We start from the raw sequence: 22,485 nt of genomic DNA, 5'->3' as shown, positions 1-22,485 counted from the left end.
ACTGGTTCCTAGTCGGGGTGTCTTGTTAAGTACAAGTATAGGGAAAGAGGAGTAGGTTGGATTCACAAGAATATGGGTTCAGTTTTGGACATATACTGAGTTTGAGATGTTTGCAGATTTAGCCAAAAATTTTACCTTAACTTAATTGTATTGACATGTAAAATTAACTTTAAGAAATATTGTTGGCTGTTTGTTTATTTTGACATGGTCCAATCCATTAAGCTATTGCTTTAGCTATTACATGTGTAGAAAAATTGCAATTCAAAGTGATTTAACTAAAATCATGCTCTTCAGAAATGATATATGAATATATTATCTGTACCTGCATGTAATAGTGCAAAAACTTACGTTTGGATAATTTTAACAGCAGTTTTAAATAGAAAATTTTAATTTATTCCAACATTTCCCTTTTTCTTTGATTTAAAAAGTTTTGGGAATGTTCATTTGTTCAAAAGTGCAACTTAATTGTGTGGATGTTAAAAATTCATTTTAAAAGTTTTGCGTTGGAAGGGAAATTATTTGTAAATGCAATAAATATTTAAGTATAATTTTTTGTAGAATAGAATATCATGGCATTAACTCTGTGGTATTAGATGAGGAAATCTATGTAGCACAGTATACTTTCAACTGACTGCAGTATATTTATAACAAAGGAACCAAAATATGCTGTGATAGTTACCAAAGTAGAGGCTGCAATCTTCCACTTCCAGACAGGATAGAGTATAGGGAAAAGATGTTTCTTTCTTAATACAAATCAATGATTTCAGCTTCTACTTTAGCAAACTAGAAAAACAAGAGAAAGTTTAGCTGTAATTAAATAGAACAGAATTATTAAAGGTCAGAGATGATCTCAGTGAGGGGAAAAAATAAAAGAAAGAAAAATCAGTCTAAAAGCTGGATCTTTTAGGTCAGTACAATTGATGAGTGTGTAGTCCAGCTAGACAGGAGAAAAAAAAACAGGAGACACCAATCAGCATTATCAGGAAGGAGAAGTATCACTACAGATTCTACAAAGACAATAATGAAATATGAATAATAAGGTAATAACATGAATAACTTAATGCCCCTATATTTACTACGTAAAATATACAAATTGCTTTAAAGATCCAAATGACCAAAAATCAACTCAGAAATAGATAGCCAATAGAGTCCTGTATCTGTTATTGAAATTATAATTTAAAGCCTCCCCCCAAGAAAACTGTAGCCAATAATGTTTCACTGTTAAAGTCTATCCAATATTGAAAAAATAACACTCAGTCTATAAACTCTTCATAAAAAATTAGACAGGACTGGGGTCTTAAAGGCTTGAAGATAAACAAGCGGCCACGTAGCTCAGAAGCAACAATGCTCACATGGAAGAAGCACACCAGCCTGTGTGATCATGAGGTGTCGATGGGATCAGGTATTAGGCATCTAAGACCCAGAATAAAACCATACCCAAGGTGAAGGGGAGGGGACATGGACTTGGGGACCCAATGCCCATCTGTAAACAATTGGACATCCCCTCACAGAGGGGCCACAGGAAGAGATGAGCCAGTCAGGGTGCAGAATAGCACCGATGAAACACACAACTTTCCTCTAGCTCTTTGGTGCTTCCTTACCCCCACTATCATGACCTCTCTTCTACCTTACAAATCAGATTAGACCAGAACATGCACACTGCTACAGATAAGAGCCTCTGCAACATAGGGAATTCAGAATAGAGAAACTCTTCAGGGCCAACAAGGAGAGTAGAGGTACCAGGAGGATTAGGGGAGGTGGGGGAATTGATTACAAGGATCAACTGTAACCCCCTCCCAGGGGGATGAATAATGGAAAAGTGAGTGAGGGGAGACGGAGGATGATATAAGATAAGGACAAAATAATCTATAACTTCTCAAGGGTTCACGAGGGAGGGCAGATGGGGGAAGGAGGGGTAAGAAATGAGGAGCTGCTATTAGGGGCTCAGGTGGGAAAAGGATGCTTTGAAAATGATGGCGGTATATGTGCAAATGTGCATGACACATTGTAGGAATGTACGGTTTGTGATAAGAGATGTAAGAACCCCAATAAAAGTATTTAAAAAAATTAGACAGGAATGAATACTTTACTGATTGTATGAGGCTAACATTATGCTAACTCCAAAACCAAAGTCATTACAAGAAAAAAAAGCCCAAACTACAAAATTATATCCCTTATAAATATGGATGCAAAAGTATAAATTTTAGTAAGTTAAACTCAATAATATATTAAAAAGGACAATACATTATGATTAAGCTGAGGTTCATCCCAAGAATTAAGGATTTAACATTTGTGAATCAATGTAACTTCTCACATTAACTAATGCCAAATGGCTATCTCAATCAGTGCAAAAAACATTTGACAAAATTCTAACATCTATTAATAAATTATGAAGTGTGTTAGATTTTAGTCTGAATGAAGGTTAATAAGTTACACTGCCACAGTTTCATAGATGTTGACAGCTACCTAGTGAGTCAGAGATCCAGGCTTGCTATTCCAGCACTAGAGGCTGCATGAGCTTCATGTTCACACTGGTTCCCTTGCTCTTTAAGTACCTCGGGAAAGAAAGGAACCCAGGTGGATGCTGCACATTCAATGAGTGTCTCATAGCTGAGTCACTCCTAATTTGGGGAACTCTTCAGGACCTCCTAACGTCAGTTTTGGCCTTCATGAAGACATCTTTCTTATCTTGGACAGCCAACAAGTGTGGCCTCTTTTGACCAGAGGAAGACACTCTATCTGCATGGGGTTTTCAAGTCTGTTTACTATCTGAGCATCCTTGAGAAGTTGGTCCAGCAGAACAAAGCTGATCAATGCCTCTCTTTCAGAAGATATTTAGAAATAGAAACTCACTGAGAATTGTCTAATGATGGCCACACTTCTTTATATGTTATATGCTTTCTTACCCTGTCTGATTAATCTGAATTACAGGACTTGTACAAATTTAATTGAATTTGTCTCACGTTTACTTTTCAAAATCACGTAGCTTTATCTTTAAGTATCGACCTTCCTCTTAGCTGGAAACATCCTGGTACAGTAAAAAGAAAACATCCTGGTACAGTATAAAGATTGTGAAAATAGGCTGGTGAATTTAAATGGCTAACCTATCAGCAGATGAGTGCTCAGCTTTAGCACCATGAGCGTACTTTAAAAGGTAATTTGCAATTTTAAATTAGCAGAAGTGTTTTCAAGGTCTAAGTGTGGTGTTCCCTTAATTACTTAAAACTATTAGGACCACTGTCCTATATGGTGACATGTGTTGCTATGAGGCATGAAGCTATTTCACACACCAGCAGGATCACCCATGTGAACAGGTTTCAGCAGAGCTTCCAGACCATGACAGGCTAGGAAGAAAGGCTTGTCTACTTCCAAAATTTAGCCAATGAAACCCTGTGTATAACAATATTGCCTGATGGTATGCTAGAAAATGAAATATCCAGGTTGGAAGGCAAAGATGGCAAGGTCACCATGTGTAGGAACTGCACAAATAACAAGTTGCATGTCAACAGGTTTTGAGAAGGGGGGAGGCAAGGTATTACTTTAACTTCACAAAAATAGTAGTTATGGCAGTGCACATGGTGCCCTGGAAGAAAGTGTTGTTTATAATTGTTAGGGCCTCTAAATTGTGACCTCCTTAGGGAAGTACAAGGTGATAATTTAGGGGTTCAATTCAGTTCAAAAATAGATTAATCTTTCTTTGAGAGCCCATTTTTGTCTGAGAGCCCATTCATTTTGAGAGCCCATCTTTGTCTGGAGCCCATTCATCCGATTTTTGCTATTAATCAAACTGCCAACCAAACTGCATCTGCCCATGACAAAGAATAACAAAGTCGGGCTGGAGGAGATACCTGGGCTGAAAACCCAAGAGGAATGGCACACGAGGACTCAGTGTTAGGCTCTGCTGCAGGCAAGTTGGAAACTAAAGTGGCAGTAGTCAGGTTGGCTTTGGTGAATGAAAATTCATCTTGCATAGTTCACGTATAACCTCAATCCCTACCACTTGCCACTTTGTTCATGCCCCATTGGACTGTAGAGGAGTTTCTGGGAGAAAAGACAAAGTGGCATTTTAAACATTTGATTACAGGCAATCCTAGGGTTAGGAATAAGATCACTGCCTAATCCTTTCTTTAAGAATTTGTAGGTCAGTCAGAATAGGTGTATGTGGTTCTTATTTAACCATTATTACAAGCAAAGGCTCGAAGTGTTTCAATTATTTAGAAGTTCCACCATCAAGTAAAGGTTATTGCGATGAATTTGTTTTAAATAGGGGAGGGATCGGGAGCCCTGGTGGCTTAGTGGTTAAGGTATTTGGCTACTAACTCCCAAACTTGGAGGTTTGCAATAGAGAGCTTATGGCAGAAAGATGGGCCAGTCTGCTTCAATAATGATTTATAGCCTTGAAAACCATATTGGGCTGTCCTATGCTGTCCCTTAGGGTGATGAATTGGAATCTATAATGGTGGGATTTCTTGGGGTCTGAAGGGATTGGTTCAACTCTTTCAAATTGGAGGAAAATTTATATAACAATAAAGGAAGGCATCGAGGATGGAGGTACCACTCTCAAATTTGGTGGTACTCAGGTAGCTACCTTTTTTCTTCAAGGTCTGGCAAAGCCTGGCTACTTTTATTTGATGGGGTAATTCTGCTATTCACACCCAGTTTTAAGATTTGTTGGGTGAAACACTTCCCAGTTTATGCTGAAGAGCTCAGATGATGTGTTAACTTGGTGGCAAACCCCCAGGAGTGATCCATAGCTCTTTATTAAAAGGAACACAGTTATCCACAGAGGAAACCAGATATTTGCTCCCAAATCCTGAGTCTGTGCTGGGATTCACTAATAGGGGCCTGCTAAAGGTTCCAAGCAGCATTTCTTGTTACCACTGACATTTTAAGAACCATTGGATCAGGTGGATTTTGTGACCCAAATGGTGGAGCAGCTTATGCTGCAGCTCAGACCTGTGGTAAAGCCCATATCATGTTCTGAACTTCACCCCAAATGTATAGATTTTTCAGTAAGTGGTGTTGTAGTACACTCATGAATATATTGCCTCAAAAATGAAAAAGACCTAGTGAAAACATTGAGCCACTTTTTAGTTTGCAGCAGATGGCAGAGGCAGCGATTTGTCATTCACCTCGGAAGGGCTATCTCGATACTCGCCACACCACTGGACTGTGACACATTTCCCTGAGGCGGGCGGGTGGCCCTGGATTTTTGTCAGATTTATTTCCCACCCTCTGCCATACCCATGTTTTACCACTAAGTCTAGAGTAGTTGTTGCTCACTGTTCACTAGGCTGAGTCAGCAGAATGCCATCAGTGTGCTGTCTTCTGAAAGGAAAGGTGACCAAGGTCTACACACTAAATGATGACAGAGACCTGGAGAGCTGTTACATTGTATTGTTGGTCTTGCCAGATGAAGCAAATGGCTTCTCGCGGTCTATACTAACCAGTATTCAGAAAAAAGTGTTTTCCAGATCAGTAGCTGCATAACAGGTACCAGAATACAAGCTTATTTCAGTGCTTCAGACCAGATCATTCTGATTTGATCCCTACTGAGTATTACATTTCCACCCTGTTACACTGAAGCAATCTACACTTAACAAGATTTCAAGTGATTCTTAAAGATTTTCCAGGGCATTTTATATATCACTTGTGAGAACTTGTTAAAATATAAATTCTGATTTAATATATCTTGGGTACATATCTCAGCAGGAAGCCAAGTTAGAATGAACCAGTTTGAAACCCTGGTTAATTTGCTCTAGATGTGAAACCCCATGAGGAACAGCAACTGTAATTAGAGACACCACCTGGTTAAGTTTATTATAGCCCTCTCATTCTCCCAAGAATTTTTTTCTCCATATATCACAGAGGTGAATTAATGGGGATGTGAGATTCACCAGCTTTTTATCCATCTCTTCAGTCCTCAATGTTGGCAGTAGTCAGTGCAAACCCTCCAAGAATGTAATAACTTTTTGGTTGATAATTTTGTATGCGGAGGTAATGATTAAATGTTTAGTTTCTAATAAATGAGTTTAACTGGCCTTTCCTACTATATTACTCCATACTCTACAGATGGGTTAACCACTCTGGAGTATTTCTGTTATGTTCTCTGGTACTAAGGAAATAACCATAGGATGATCTGAAAACCCACAAGACCCATTTCACCCACTGAAATGAGCTGGAGCTAAAATTTCATTAATCACCAGGTCTTGATAAGCCTACTTTGACTATTGAGCCACATCGACATTTTGGATTTCTCAGGATTAATGATAGCTCAGGGTCAATGTCTAGTAATGGCCTAAGCGTTTGATTATTTCTGTAGTGTACAATCACCTCCTACAGAAGGCTGTAAATCCCTTTGGGGAAATACTGAGAAAAAGACTGTAACTGTAGATTTGTGGCAGTGTAGCAGGGTCCTTCTTCAAGGAGACCCATCCTCCTCTTCATGCCATTTTATAAAGTGGCTCAAGTCTGGGAATTAATTAAAGGGTCATGACTCTTTTGGTGATTCTAGTTAGACTTCTGTTGACTGAGAACGCCTTTGTTTATAAAGATTAATAACTTAGTAGACCTCCCATCTATTTCGTTTCTTTGGACACTGGAAAAGAATTAGCCAATGGTATAGGTCATCACAAATCAGACGATTCTGATTACTGGTTTGAACCCATCGTCTATTATGGTAACCATGCCAATCTTGCCCTACCACGTTAGTCCTTTAAAGACTTGCTGTTCAATTTGTGGCGTACAGAGAAGAGTGACCAAAAAGCTCAAGCTTGCTGGGACTTCCTTCACAAATTTATTTCTTTTAGATTTGATTATTTCTTTTAGATTCTTTAGACTCTTTGGGGATGGGTGTTTAAATCTTACATGATGAATCCACCATAACATTCTTATCTTCTTAGTCCTTTGGCTACTTTCTTCAACAGTGTGCCAAGGCAGTTTGGGCAAGGGCAGTTCAGCGTCACTTTGGCCCATGTTCAGTCAACCATCTAAACTGTTGGAGCCCTTTCTAATTCCATAAGCTACAACATTGAATCCGAAATCTGCTTTCTGGGTCCATTTGACCAGATCCAACTTTATATTCCTTCCATCATAATCCCTTAATAGCCATACACAAATATATTTTCTAATTTCTATTCATGTACATTGGGAAAATCATGCTGTTCTGTTGGAGTCTACTGCACCTCCTCATGGATTATTCTGTGCACCTTTTGGAGCTAGCTGCAATTTCAGTTGAGTTCTAGATTTGCCCCAAAGGGTAGGTCCCCAGGAGAATCAATGTCCTTCAATTGTGCCCTCCCCCCCTCCATCCCACCCAAACTCAGTGGCATCGAGTCAATTCTGACTCCTGGCTACCCTATAGCACAGGGTAGAACTACCTATTGTGGGTTTCTGAGACACCCATAGTAAAGATAACTCTTTACGGGAATAGAAAGTTTATTATCTTAATTAACCCCATGGAGTGGCTGGTCGTTTGAAACTGCTGACCTTGTGGTTAACAGCTCCACTAGACTAGTCCTCCTTATGTGGTCCCCATGAGAGGCCTTTATAGATTCTTTAGAAAAATGGGGTAACCTCTTCAAATGGTGGACAAGCAGCTTTTACTGGTGAAGAAGGCACAGTTTAGGTGTTGCCATCTTTATCAGGAGCTGTCCAGTCCTCTAAAATTCATAGAGACCCAACATGACAAGTAGAGCTGCTCCCATAGGGTTTCCAAATATGTACGTAATTCTTAACAGAAGTCAACTGCGGCACCTTTCTCCCAAACAAGCTAGTAGGTTTCAACTACCAACCTGTCTATTATCTGCTGAGTATTTAATCACTACATCACAAGTACTCCTGAGATCCAAATGCCCTCATTCCCACGTCACGATTTCCTATCTTTCTAATTGGTTGAGACAGATACCCTGCGAAGGTGGGATTTCAGTTGCTTTTCAACAATCTCAACCCTGGCTACAGTTTCTTTTAGAGCAGATATGGACACTTTTAAGTTACGTTGCACTTGAACTCAGAATTTGAGATCCTGAGCTTAACCTTTTCTTTCACTACTTCCTCTAGCTTAGTTATGGTAAACCAACCACTATCAATGGTACTTGCTAGGCTGACAGAAATGTTATAAGGTATCAAATAAACTGTCACCCAAAACCTAGTCTCATGCGAATTTCATTAGGAATGTCCATTGGCAATATTTTGTGTGTCTTTGTAGATCATTTTATGAACATTGTCCTCTAATCAGCTATGACAAGCTATTCTAGAAACCTTAGAACCAATTTAGAAAAGATTCTGTTTCTCTAGAACAATTTTTTTTCAAATTCTGTATCAAAGTTCAAACACACACACACACGCATCAATCTTTTGTCTTAAGGAATTGACTCACAAGATTGTGGAGACTGCAAAGTCTAAAATTTGTAGGGCATGCCAGCAGTCTGGGAACTCTGATAGGAGTTGCTATTGCTGTTTGAGGCAGCATTTCTTTTAGAAATTTTAGGTTTTGTTCTCCAGACCTTCAGCTGGCTGGATGAGGACTACTCGTTGATGGGGATCTCTTCACTTAAGTGACTGCAGATGTTAATCACAACTCTAAATACCTTCATAGCAATACCTAGATAATGTTTAATTAAATGGCTGAGTACTACCTTAACCAAGTTGATGCAGAAAATTAAGCATTTCTTGGAAACTCACAGGGGCAGTTTTACCTTGTCTTGTAGTGTCATTATTGAGTCGACATTGACTCTATGGTAGTGAGGTTTTGCTTTCTTTTGTTTTTAGGTATAGTATATTTTAGTAAATCACATAACATCCCTAACCCTGCCCCTCTATAATAGCTGTCTTGCAAAGATTAGAAAACGTTCGTTTCACACATAGATGATGCTGTCTTTTGGGTTGTGGTCGTGAAGTGAATATTCAGAGTATGCCATGCCCTTTATTAAGGGTATGGTGCATCATCTCATGTATTCCTCCTAACATCTCTTTGATCTGGAAAAACAGATGAGCTAATATGTAGCTAGTAACTGGAGGAGCCAGAATTTGACCATGGCTGTTTGGGGCTGTACTTTTATCCACTACACCATTAGTATAATTCTTTTAGAGCAGGGTTTCTCGCAACCTCAGCACTGTGAATAATTTTGGCCTGAATGTTCTTTGTTGATGGGGGCTGTCTTTTGCAATGTATGATGTTTGAATAGGCTCCTGTGTCTCAATCTTTAGATGCCAGTTAGTAGCCACTTCATTCCCAATAGCCATGCCTAGAAAACACGCCAAATATATCCTTTGGGGGAAAATTGCTCTGGTTGAGAACAACTGTCTTAAAGGAAGAGTACATTTTGATGTAGGATGATGCTGGTGACCATGAAGTAGTTGAAAATAGAGATTTGGAATTCTAAGAAAAGGGTCTGAACTTAAAATATGATTTTAAAGTCCTTGTTAAGTAGTAACCATTGCCTTTCCATGGTGGCAGGCTGGATGTACGTGGTGCAGGAGAGTGAAAAAAATTATAGTAAGATAAAAATAGGACTAAGGACAGAATGAGTGGGTTAGGCGGGTGAGTTTGAGAGTCTGTATGATAGTGATTCAAAAATGTAAACTCTTGGATTAAAAAATTAGTAGTTATATACTCATAAATAATAGGAAAATATTAGAAAAGTAATTGAATTTGGCTGTGAACTTTAGATTGTTATGCTTACTGCCACAAATGTGAATTTTCTTCCTTAATATTTATTTAACAGTGAAAATAAAAACTTTTTTTTTCGGATGAAAATAATTTCTTCTTATAGGTTGTCGAGGAACCCAAGTAGAAGAAATATGGAGTTTGGAGCCTGAGAATTTTGAAAAGTTAAAGTAAGTTTTTAATCTTAGTATGTTTATATATGTCCATAGCTTAGCAAGTATCCTTGGTAGTATAGTGGACTGTGGATTGCACTGCTAACCACAACATTGGCAGTTCAAATCCATTAGCTGTTCTGCAGGAGAAACATGAGACTGTCTAGTTCCATAATGATTTAAAGTCTCAGAAACCCAAGGGCAAGCACTACCCTGTGCTATAGGGTCACTGTGAGTCAGAATCTACTCAATGGCAGTGAGTTTGGTTTTCGGTTTCGGTTTAGAGGATCATCAGATTTGGTTTTAATTTTACTTAGATATTCTTAGGTTCAACAAATTATCTCAAGGTTTTTTTCCCCAATCTTGTGTGATAGGTGTTAACCATGAACCTGAAGTACTTAGATAAGTAATTTGTTGAGGATTCAAACCTAATTCTTTGTAACTTCATACCCACAAAATACCAATTGGTTGGTTTTTTCACAAAAATCATATGTCTATCAGTAGTTCTAGAACATGGCAATCTACAATATACATTTGAAAGATACTGAATCCTAATAGTACTATAGGGAAATTACATTCCAAGTTTCAAATGTGTATTCCAGGAAGTACTTTCTTTTCCCATCTTTCTCACCATAATTATCTTTTAAGCTTCTTCCTTACTCTCACTTCTCCCTACATTCACCGTTGACCCTAAGAGAGACTAGTGGAGTTTTGACGGTGGCAGAGCTCTTGCTGTCTTTGAAAATGAAAGATGTGAGCTCTGACTGCCTCATCACCAGCCACTGCTGTTGACTTGATTGCTACTCATAGTGACTCTAGGACAGAGAACTGCTTCATAGAGGTTCCGACAGCCCTTGTTTCACAGGGAGCAGATTGGCTCACGTATGTCCCGCAGAATGGCTGATGGCTTGAATGGACTTTGCAGTTAGCAGCCTAACGTCTAACACTCTGTACCATTAGGGCTAGAACTAGTCTTTAATAGTAAGGAAGGGGAACTCCTTCCTCCCATCTTCACAAAAAGAGGGATCACTTTAGGTGGAATATGAGATTGATTCTGACTGAGTGAGAGTGATCAGGGAAGGTTAATGAAAGAAACATTTTCTAAAAAGATAACAGTTTCACTAAGTGAAATTATAAAAGAGTGGAGGAAATCCTAAAGTAGTAATCTAATGTTTTAGTTTAACAGCATGTATATAAGAGGAGAACAACCATTCATACTATATAGCTTGAAGATTATTTATGAATTCAATGATAATATGCAAGAGACTCATATTTAATAATATTCATGAGCTTTTACCCATTTATCTGTAAACATCATCTGTGAACTTTATTCATATGTCAGATTTTTATACAGGTTAATAGCTTCATAGTTTTTAAATTTTCAGTGAGATGTGATATAATTTAGAAATGAATCCCCCATTAAACTTTTGTTATAATTCTATATTAGGTAATACAATTTTAAATGTTATTAACCTCATTTTAGGTAGCACTTTAGTGATTATAAATGACAATAGCAACAAAAATGTTCTCATCCTTAGTACTTAATTTACTTCATTTACCATTCTATATGTGTTACCTATCTGACTAAAATTTAATGTATTAATTACATGTTACAAAAAAAAGCAGGGTTTAGTGTCATTAATTTGTGTTTTATTTTGTAGGCCAGTTCATGGATTAATTTTTCTTTTCAAATGGCAGCCAGGAGAAGAACCAGCAGGCTCTGTGGTTCAGGATTCCCGACTTGACACAATATTTTTTGCCAAGCAGGTATGGTCCCAGGATACTCTGGAAAATCTCAAAAGCAGCCCTTTTTTATGGACAGGACTCTGTGCTACCTCTGTGCCTCTAGTGTAGCAACTTTAAACTTGGTATCAGGACTCTTTTACACACGATTGACATCCTCAAAGAGCTTTTGTTTATATCAACTGTGATCATTGAGTTACTGTATCATATATTAAAACTTAGCAATAAAAAATGCTGATTCATTTAAAAAGAACAGTAAACTCATTAAAATGTTAACATGATATATTTTTATAGAAAAATTACCATGTTTACAAAAAGAAAATTAGAAGAATCAATTTTTTTACATATTTAAAGCGTTCTTTAAAATGTGCTTTAATTTAACAAAATTGGATTCTCATATCTGCTTTAACTGGCTACCATGCTTTCTTGTTTGTGGTTGAAATATATGAAGAAAATCTAGTCTCATATGTCTGAGAGCCTTCAAAAAATTTGTGGAAAAGTGGAATTAAAAGATAATAGAAATTTCCCCACAAGCTTTTAATACCTGCTTGTATGTGTGGTTGGGAAAGGGAGAAATATTTGAATATCTTTTTGAGATAAGTGTGAACATATATTCTTCAAATGTATTGCTTTGTAAGTATTATTTGTAAGTATGTTTTTTTTTTTAAAGTTTCATTGCAGTGTGAAATCAGACCTTATTAATGGACTTTTTTGTGTTTTTTTGTATTAAAATTCTTTGGTTTACTTTGCCCTTTAAATATGTCTTTTACTTATGTATGATTTTGTAACATCATACATTGGTCAGTTGGAAAATTTCCCAACTTATGTAGGTCTTCACGGTTGAAACATTTAATTATACAAATTCCTCTTGCTAATGTTCACTACCTAACTCATCAGAAAAGTCATTGAAGTACTGAAATACCGCATATATTCGAGTATAAGCCCACCCGAATATCAGCTGAGGCACCAAATTTTACTACAAAGACTGCATAAAAATTGTTCTGAAAAATCAGCTTATACACATTACATATGGTACTGTTAGGTTCACAAAGGCAAATTTTACAAAACTATGATTTAGTTCAAATTTTATCAATGGAAGATAGATTTATTTCACTTATTTTTTTTATCAGGTGACAGGTTTATTTCACTTATTTTCAAGAAACTATCAAGTACCCTAATCTGAATAGCTAATTTTGCCCGACACTCATCTTTTTAAGTAGAAATGGTGCTCCAAAGAAAAGCAGCCAACTTAGCTCAACTCAATCATGAGTAGCTTTGTGACAAAAATCATATCTTACTGTGTAGCTAAAGTGTTTTATTTGTATTTCCTATTTTTTTCATATAATATTAAAAAGATGTGTACTTCAAGTTTGAAATTTAATAAAAACAAATTGCTGCTTCATTAATGATGTTCTTAAGTGAAACTGGGTTTTATTGTTTTTTACATACATATGTGTATTTAAACATTGAAACAGTTCAGTGCTGTTGTCCATGTGTGCTCAAATGCTATGTTTTTTTAACATTTGATTTTTTAATGGGTTTATTGACCTAAAATTCATGTGCCATGCAATTAAATAATTTAAATATATTAAAAAGGGTTGTGCAATCACCACCACAACTTTAGAACATTTTTTTCATTCTTGTACCCTTATTACCCCTCCCCCCAGTCTCCTCTGCCATAATCCCAAGGAATTATTGTTTGCCTATAGATTTACCTATATTGGATCTCATATAAAGAAAGTTATATGAAGACTCCAACAATAACAACACAATAGAACACAGAAAAACCTCAATCCAAGTGAAAGCAGAGGATAGCAAAAACTACAACAAATAAAAAATGGCCAGAAAGAAAACAAATGATAATATGTCACTTTTTAGTCTAATAGTATCTGCAGCAATTCATTTTCCAATGCTCTCTGAGTGCAAGGTTATTCACATCTGTGGTCAGCGGCCTGAGGGAATTTAATGGAGACAATCCACGTGGGACTCTGCAATTGAATTTTGAGCTTCCACAGTCATCCATCGCCTTCTGCAAACCGGGTACACAGAATTTTTGAAAAATACTTTTATTGGGGGCTCTAAACTCTCATCACAATCCATACATTCCTCCAATGCATCAAGCACATTTGCACATAAGCTTCTATCATCAATTTCAAAGCATTCTCTTCCTACTTGAACCCCTGATATCAGCTCCCCATTTCCTCCCCCTCCATACCCCGCCCGCCCTCCCTCATGAACCCTTGAGAAGTTAGATTGTTTTGTCCATATCTTACATCATCCTTCTTTGCCCCTCACCCTACTTTCCCATTATTCGTCCTCCTGGGAGGGAGTTATAGTTGATCCTTGTAATCAATTCCCCTTTTCTCCCCCCACCCTCCCCTAATTCTCCTGGTACTTCTACTCTCCTTGTTGGCCCTGAAGCGTTTATCTGTCCTGGATACCCTATGTTGCAGGCTCTTATCTGTAGCAGTGTGCATGTTCCGGTCTAATCTGATTTGTAAGGTAGAAGAGAGGTCATGATAGTGGGGGGAAGGAAGCATCAAAGAGCTAGAGGAAAGTTGTGTGTTTCATCGGTGCTTTTCTGTACCCTGACTGGCTCATCTCTTCCCTATGACCCCTCTGTGAGGGAATGTCCAATTGTCTACTGATGGCATTGGGTCACCACTCCATGCGCCTGCCCCTTTAGCTTGGCTGTAGTTTTATTCAGGGTCTTAGATGGCCAATTCCTGATCCCATCGACACCTCATGATCACACAGGCTTCTGGTGTGCTTCATCCATGTGGGCTTTGTTGCTTCTCAGCTAGATGATGGCTTGTTTTATCTTCAAGCCTTTAAGACCCCAGATGCTATATCTATTGATAGCCAGGTACCATCAGCTTTCTTCACCACATATGCTTATGCACCTATTTTTTCTTCAGCAATCCTGTCAGGAAGGTGAGCATCACAGAATGCCGGATTGTTAGAACAAAGTATTCTTGAGTAAAGGGAGTACTTGAGTCGAGGCTCAATGTCCATCTGCAACCTTAATTCTTAACATATAGATGTGAGTACATCATTATATATATGTTTATGTATGTATATGCCTGTATTGAGGCCTCTATAAATGTCCTTTGCTCCTAGTTCTTTCCTCTATTTCCTTTTTACTTTCATCTTGTCCCACCATCATGTTCAGTCTTTGTTTGGGTTTAGTAATTCCTCGCAGCTACATTGCCCTTGATTGAGCCCCCCTAGGCATCCTACGACCTCCTTTCCTTTGATTTTAGTTCCCTTGTCCTTGGGTTGTTCAACACCCCTCCCCCCACACACTTTTCTCCCACCTCTCCTCCCATATCATCCCGGAACCATTGGTCCCATTCTTTTCATCTCCAAATTATTTATCCCACCTATCTTATCTAGATAGACATGCAGATACATTAATAAGTGCAAAAAACAGGCAATGCCAATTGAACAACAAAGGAAGTCAAAATCAAGAAAACAATAACAGCAAAAAAAACTACCCAAATAACAATAACGAAAAGAAAGCCACTGACAAAAAATGGAGAAGCTTATAAATAGTTCAAGGTCTGTTTGTTGGTCATTGTGAGTGTTTCCCATTGAGTCTGATGGGGTGCCACACTGTCTCCCAAGATAAATTAATAAGTGCAAAATCCAGGCAAAGCTAAATAAAACAACAAAGGAAGTCAACACCAACAACAGTAACAAAGAACAAAATAACAATAACAGAAAGACACTGACAAAAACGGAAAAGCCCATAAATAGTTCAAGGTTCTGTTTGTTGGCCTTTAAGTGTTTCACGTCGAGTCTGATGGGGCGCCACACACTGGATCCCAAGTCTGTTTTTGGTCTTCCCTGGGGTTGTCATCACTCTGCACCCCCTGCTGCTCTGCTGCGTGCCCTCTGCTCATCTCGCCCAGTGTGATGGGCCAGACCGTGCACTGTGTCTCCTGTGCTGTGGCCTGTGGCGTCATGGTTCAGTGAGGGATGGCGTGTCTCTTGGTGGGGCCGGCCCTATGGTCCTTCCTGTGTGTTGTTGCTCTGAGCAGGAACATCATCTTTGGGGCTTGGTGGGCTAGGATGTCCTCTCCTCCCTTTCCATCCCGTTGTTTCTCCTATGTGCTCTAATCTGACACGCCCCTCTCCCCAAGCTGTGGCCCCAGTGCTGTCCCCTAAAGTGAATTCTTCTTGGGGGGTAGGGGTGTCAACATAGTTGGGATTGAGGCCAACCCCGCATATCTCTCTATTGGTTCCCTGGTACATGCCGGTATGTTGTATTCACCTTTTGGCACATCGGGTTGAAGCCTGGTCTCTTTCTGTGGAGATATAAATAATACCACCCCCACTTGGGTGGATTAGTGCCCTCTCCTACCCTACCCATGTTTTTGTTTCTTCATTCTTTCCACCTCTTATTTAGTTGTCTGCTGTATGTATCCCTGGATCTGTTTGGCCTCTGCCATCATTGCTGGACCTCACTGCAGGGATGTATGTATATATTAGCTTTTCCCCTATGCACCCTACCCTTTTTCAAATGCTTATCTCAGTGGACACATGCTGTGTTTGCCCTTTTGTGCTTGGCTTACTTCAGTTATGATTCCCTCCAGCCCCTCCCATGCGGCGATGTGTTTCACTGCTGCATTTTAGGCATGGGTAGTACTCCATTGTATGTACGCGGGTACACAATTTAAGGTGTAATGCTATTCTCTGCTCTGCTCGTGGACTTTATCATTTAGAGTCTTTGGCTCACACGGGCTGGTGTGCTCCTTCTGTGTGGACTTAGCTGACACCTCCTCACTTAATGTGGCTACTTGTTTTAAGACAGGCTTTTAAGATCCTAGATAGTACTCTTTCTGATTTCGTCTCCACACTCTTTTCTAGAGCCTCCTCCATTAATCACTTCATGAGGGCAAGAATTGAGCAGGGCCACATCATTGGAACTAATTGTTCTACGATTGGGGGTTATGATTCAGTGTGAGCACAAAAGTCCATTCTGATAGCTACAGTTCATATATTTCCCAATCTTTTCTGAATCTTAGTGACCCAATGGCCAGTACAGAACTGCCCCTGTGGGTTTCCACGACTGGAACACTTTATGGGAGAAAAAAGCCATGTCTTTCCCTCTTGGAGCAGCTGGCACTTTTGACCTGTCAACCTGTTAGCAGTCTAATGCATAATCTACCACTACACCACCAGCCCTCCAATTCTAATAGTAGTATCATCATTTAGCCAAAGTAGTATCATTATTTGAAGGACTAGTGAGAGAAGGAAAATATACATCTATAGGGAAGCTTTTCAGACTAAAATACGTGGGATGTGCACTTAGGTTTAAAACTTAAGTAATGGAACACTGAGAAAGCAGTGAGGGTGCGATAGTTTATTGTGCCAGCCTGGCTGATAAACACAAGTAGGATTAACTGAAGGGCAGAGGGATAAATGGCTCGGTGAGCCTCGCCTTGCTTGTTCTGTGCCTCAATTTAAAGGGGTACACTACCTGTGGGATGCCTAGCCTGTGGACTGTCGCTGTAAGTTGAGGTCCCTTTAAGCCCACACGATTGGAATGTTCATCTCGAGCTGGGGACCGACAGGTGGTGACAGTTGGTGACCTGCCTTGCTGTTTGCCGCCCGAGTATATATAGCCCAGCTCTCTCTACAGAAAGGGACTGGCAACTGGCAGCTCTTAAGCCTTCAAGGACTGCTAGTGTCTCACTGCTTTATAATTGTTAATTTCTTATATTATCTATCTGTATATAATTTAACGGTTCATTTCTTGTATTATATATCTATCTTTATAAATATATTTATAAGCAATCTGGTTTGTCTCTCTAGAGAACCCTGTCCAACACAGAGGGTTAGATAGACTAAAGGCGAACATTTCAATAATGCTCATTCACTAAGGCAACACTGCCTATAGGAACAGACATGTCACAAAACGCAAAGTATGAACACAGCAAGTGTATGGGTAACGTGAAAAGCAAGATATTTGAACCAAAGTCCACTGACTTCCAAATCTACAACATTAGGATAGCAGTCATCTGCTTTTTTCGCACTAGAGTGTTTCAACTTTGTTTACAGTAAGGAGTTAAACAGGTGTGTGCAAGGTAAAGTCAGTTCTCTAGGTAGGGTTTCTAATATGATAATTCTGATAGGGTCTGAAGAATGCTATATACTTTGAAAAGAAAAAAAATATTATCCTATAACAATACAGCCTGGATCACTCAGGGCTGTAAAGAAATTTGGTAAAAAGAAGCATGTTTAGCATCATAATACTGAGCAGATTCTCTCACTGGGCGTTTAAATAAAGAATGTTAAGTATTTTCCTCTGAGGACCCACAATTGATTTCCTATCATCAGTGCAAATGTAAAAACACTGTAGGAACAATGAGGAGCTCACAAACTCCTTGAAGAAGTCTTGAGAATCCCTGTGAATCTATGAATCCCACTGTGAGAACTGTAGTCTAAATGATGAGCATTGGTGATATAGGGGGTTAAGCATTGGGCTGCTAACTACAAGGTTGATGGTTCAAACCCACTGTCAGCTCCAAGGAAGAAGGCTGAAGCTTTTGGCTCCTGTAAAGACTTACAACCTCAGAAACTTGAGGGAACAACTCTACTCCGACCTTTAGGGTAGCTGTCTTTAGGAGTGATTCAATGGTAGTAGATTTGAGTTTGGTTATTATAATCTATACAGTTATTAGGAAAGGAAAATGTTCCATTGGAGGACTCCATTTATTTGTCCTATTTGGAAACACTGAAAACGAAAATGTTGTTTGAGTAGTACTTAACAGCCATGTTAAATATGAGTACATTTTAAAAATTAGTCTGTGACTTAAAAACTACTTAGGATAAAGTAGGTGATCTTAGAAACTAGGTGAACAAAGTCACATGGCTGCTCTACTCACTACCCTTTCAGATCAAGCAGTGCTATTTTAGTTATAACTTCTTTCCCTTATTTTACAGTCTTCTCTTTCAAATTAATTTCTCAACTTTTTTGAGTTGAGATTTTTAGAGCAGTCAGACGTTCATTTTAAATTTAAGACTTTTGAAAATATGGTTTCATGTGTAGTTAAAAAGTATCCTTCCCCGTTCCTCCTGCAGAATTTACACTTAGATATAGTTAGTGCTGAAAGTGAATCTCTTTATAAAGCACTTTGTCTCATTAATCAACAGGTAGTCTATGAGCATCTGCTTTCTGGTGGGCATCAGTAGGCTGTTTTTAGCTACTAAGGACGGAACAGTAAACTAGCCAGTCATATTCCTTCTTATTAATGGTAGTTACAATAACATAGTAGTAGCCAACATTTACCATACTTCCAGTGTTCCAGATGTTGTGCTTTAAATGTATTATTTCATTTAATCCTTACAACACCTCTGTGAGGTTGCTGCCTTCATTGCACAGATGACAACATCATGGCCTAGAGTAATTAATTTTCCTGAGGTCACTTATCTGGCATGGCCTCTGCTGCTTCTGCCACTTCACGTGGGGATTTTGAACATGCTCTGCTGGCAATTTTTTTTATCTGATGGCTCTGAAGAGAGTTTTCTCTGTTCCTGTTCTGGCTCTTTCATACACATGGAATGGCAACCAAAACTGGCCATTCCCTTCTTAGTGCTTCACATGCCCTATTTATACATCCCACCAATCATTTGGTGAGAGTTACAAAGACGTGACTAGAAGAGCCATATTAAGAAATTTACTTCATCACAGAATTGTAATGTTTTTATATTTGTGAGAATAGCTGGCATCTGAACCCTCCTCTGACTTCAAAAGGGGAAAGGAAAAAAACCCAAACTCCACAGTTGCCTAAGGTTGATTCCTATGTGGCAAGGGTCATACATGCCTCCACCTTCCTTACCATTTCTACTTCCAACCATCCCTTTCCATAGCACTTTCTTAATTTCTCCTGGCTTCAATAATTCATTGCAATGGCCATGTAGAACTCAAAGGCAATACTTGTGGTTTTAGGGTTTATTAGGGAAGTTAATGAGCATCAGAAATGTTTAGGATATAGTTCTTTGGTCAGGGAAGCCCCTTCTTTGACATACCGGTGGGCAGCCCTTGGCTTTGTCCTGGCCTCTTAGAAGTGCTAATAAGTGCCCCCTAAGACTCCAGTCTGTCTGCCATAAGCTGCCATTCAACTTGAAGGAATTTGGCTGTGGGTCCAAGGATCACAAAACTAGCTTCCTCGGTTAAACGGCTGCAGAGATCCCACTCTAAAAATGGATCTCTTATCTGAAGGCTCAGCTTTATTCTTTACTGTGAGCTGGGAAACCTACCACTTTGTCTGCTGCTCTGACTCATTCCTGCTGCCGCTCCTCTGCTGCTCTTGTGGTGTCACAGTTTCCTGAACCTGGATCTAGGAGGTTCAAAGGTAATCTCCACTCCTGATTTGGTTCTTCTTTATTGATGGTACTGAGATCCTCACATTTTGCTTCTGAGATGGCAGACAACATGGTGGCAAAATTGTCCAATCCTCACATCAGAGTTCCAAATTTTTTTTTTTAATTTTAACAATTTATTAGGGGCTCATACAATTCTTATCACAGTTCATACATATACATACATCAATTGTATAAAGCACATCTGTACAGTCCCTGCCCTAATCATTTTTTTCTCCTCTTTTCTTTTTTTACATTTTATTAGGGACCCATACAACTCTTATCACCATCCATACATATACATACATCAATTGTATAAAGCACATCCATACATTCCCTGCCCCAATCATTCTCAAAGCATTTGCTGTCCACTTAAGCCCCTTGCATCAGGTCCTCTTTTTTTTCCCCTCCCTCCCCATTCCCCCCTCCCTCATGTGCCCTTGGTAATTTATACATCGTTATTTTGTCATATCTTGCCCTATCCGGAGTCTCCCTTCCCCCCTTCTCTGCTGTCCCTCTCCCAGGGAAGAGGTCACATGTGGATCCTTGTAATCAGTTCCCCCCTTCCAACCCACTCACCCTCCACTCTCCCAGCATCGCCCCTCACTCCCTTGGTCCTGAAGGTATCATCCACCCTGGATTCCCTGTACCTCCAGCCCTCATATGTACCAGTGTACAGCCTCTGCCCTATCCAGTCCTGCAAGGTAGAATTCGGATCATGGTAGTTGGGGGGAGGAAGCATCCAGGATCTGGGGGAAAGCTGTGTTCTTCATCGGTACTACCTCGCACCCTAATTAACCCATCTCCTCTCCTAAACCCCTCTATGAGGGGATCTCCATTGGCCGACACTTGGGCCTTGGGTCTCCACTCTGCACTTCCTCCTTCATTTAATATGGTATATATATACATATACATATACACATATATACACACACTTATATCGTTGTTGTTTTTTTTGCATGATGCCTTATACCTGGTCCCTTGGCACCTCGTGATCGCACTGGCCGGTGTGCTTCTTCCATGTGGGCTTTTTTGCTTCTGAGCTAGATGGCCGCTTGTTCACCTTCAAGCCTTTAAGACCCCAGACACTATCTCTTTTGATAGCCGGGCACCATCAGCTTTCTTCACCACATTTGCTTATGCACCCATTTGTCTTCAGCGATCCTATCATGGAGGTGTGCAGTCAATGATACGATTTTTTGTTCTTTGATGCCTGGTAACTGATCCGAGAGTTCCAAATTTTTACAGTCACAATTAGCTCTATTAATCACACACAACTGAATGTCTTATTTTTTTCCTTGCTCAGGTTATCGGGGAAAAAAGGTCACTTGGTGGGAGTTACAAAGACGATGGCTAGAAGAGTCATATTAAGTAGTTCACTGAACTGCAATACTTAAGTATCATTTTAGCACCTTAATTATGTTTTTAAAACTACAGTTTGTGATTACTGTATTGGGGCTAGGAGATAAAGGATAAGGAATGGATAATTTTAAAAGCGCTTCGGGTGATTTTTCTCCTCTTTAGAAAAGTTTGTTATTTTTACAGTCTGAAGAATATATGCTTATACCAAATTTAAACATTACAAAGTGTATAATACAGAAAAACGTTTCTTTGTTGGTAAAGATTTTTCTGTACATGTATACACATCCAAAAAGTTTGTGAGATAATTCCAATTTTATTTTGCTGTGTAATTTTGGAGGCCCCCATACATATGTGTGTGACACACACACACACACACACACACACACACCCTCCCTCCAAGTAATGGCTTCTTTAATTTTATTTCATCCACTTGAAACTAGACACAGGAGTTCTGGTGGCATAGTGGCTACTCATTGGGCTGCTAACTGGAAGGTTACCAGTTCAAAACCACTGGAGATACTTGGGGCTTTCTACTACTTTAAACAGTCTGAAACCCATAGGAGCAGTTCTATCAAGTCTTGTGGGGTCAGTAGGAGTTGGAATCAACTTAATGGCAGTGAGTTTGGTTTTCTTTTCTGGTACATAGTAGATGTTCAATACTGCCCTCAATTCTGACACATTGCAGGTTTGAGGGTCCTTGAAACCAACCTTTCTTTACTTTCAATGATTCACTTGAAGAATTCATAGAAAGCTGGTATAGCTTCAGCTATTTATTACATTTAAAGAATACATATTAGAGTCATTTAAAAGGAAACAATGCATGAGGCATAGTCAAAGCAAATTTTATTCTTGGAGCTGTCAGTTACCCTTTCCCAATGGCGTTTCAGGCAGTACTGATTTCCCAGTAGTGATATGTGGCAGAATATTAACAACCAAGGAGCATCACTTAGGCCTTGGTGTCTAAACTTTTTATTGAAGCTTAGTCATGTAGACCTGGTTGGCTACCTACATGCCTGATTTCAGTTTCCAGCTTCTTCAGAAGTTAAATTTAGATAATTTAGTGTGACTCAAAGTCCCCATTTTAAATCATGTTGTTAGACTATCTGCTATAACTCAAAGCCTCACGCTAAATCACATGGTTGGATGATCAGGTCTGACCCAAAGCCCCCAAATAAAAGATATTTGGCATGA

General features: G+C 39.1%; 1 protein-coding gene across 5 annotated transcripts in view; it reads left to right on the top strand.

Moving 5' to 3' along the window:
* UCHL5 (ubiquitin C-terminal hydrolase L5) overlaps positions 1 to 22,485 on the top strand; it is a 65,452-nt gene that overhangs the window by 3,093 nt on the left and 39,874 nt on the right. For 4 of the 5 annotated variants that reach the window (XR_012779110.1, XM_075528553.1, XM_075528549.1 and 1 more), the window contains exons 2-3: positions 9,774 to 9,837; positions 11,481 to 11,586. The exons of the other annotated variant lie outside the window; for it this stretch is intronic. Coding sequence is in view for 3 of the 4 variants with exons in the window: in XM_075528553.1 (XP_075384668.1) it covers positions 9,774 to 9,837; positions 11,481 to 11,586 (170 nt within the window). In the remaining variant the exon portion in view is untranslated. The remainder of the gene's footprint in view (positions 1 to 9,773; positions 9,838 to 11,480; positions 11,587 to 22,485) is intronic. 5 annotated transcript variants of the gene reach the window in all.

Source organism: Tenrec ecaudatus, chromosome 1 (assembly GCF_050624435.1).
Source record: "Tenrec ecaudatus isolate mTenEca1 chromosome 1, mTenEca1.hap1, whole genome shotgun sequence".
Taxonomy (NCBI): Eukaryota; Metazoa; Chordata; class Mammalia; order Afrosoricida; family Tenrecidae; genus Tenrec; species Tenrec ecaudatus.
The sequence above is the reverse complement of the archived record's forward strand: the minus strand, read 5'-3'. Positions and strand labels throughout refer to the sequence as shown.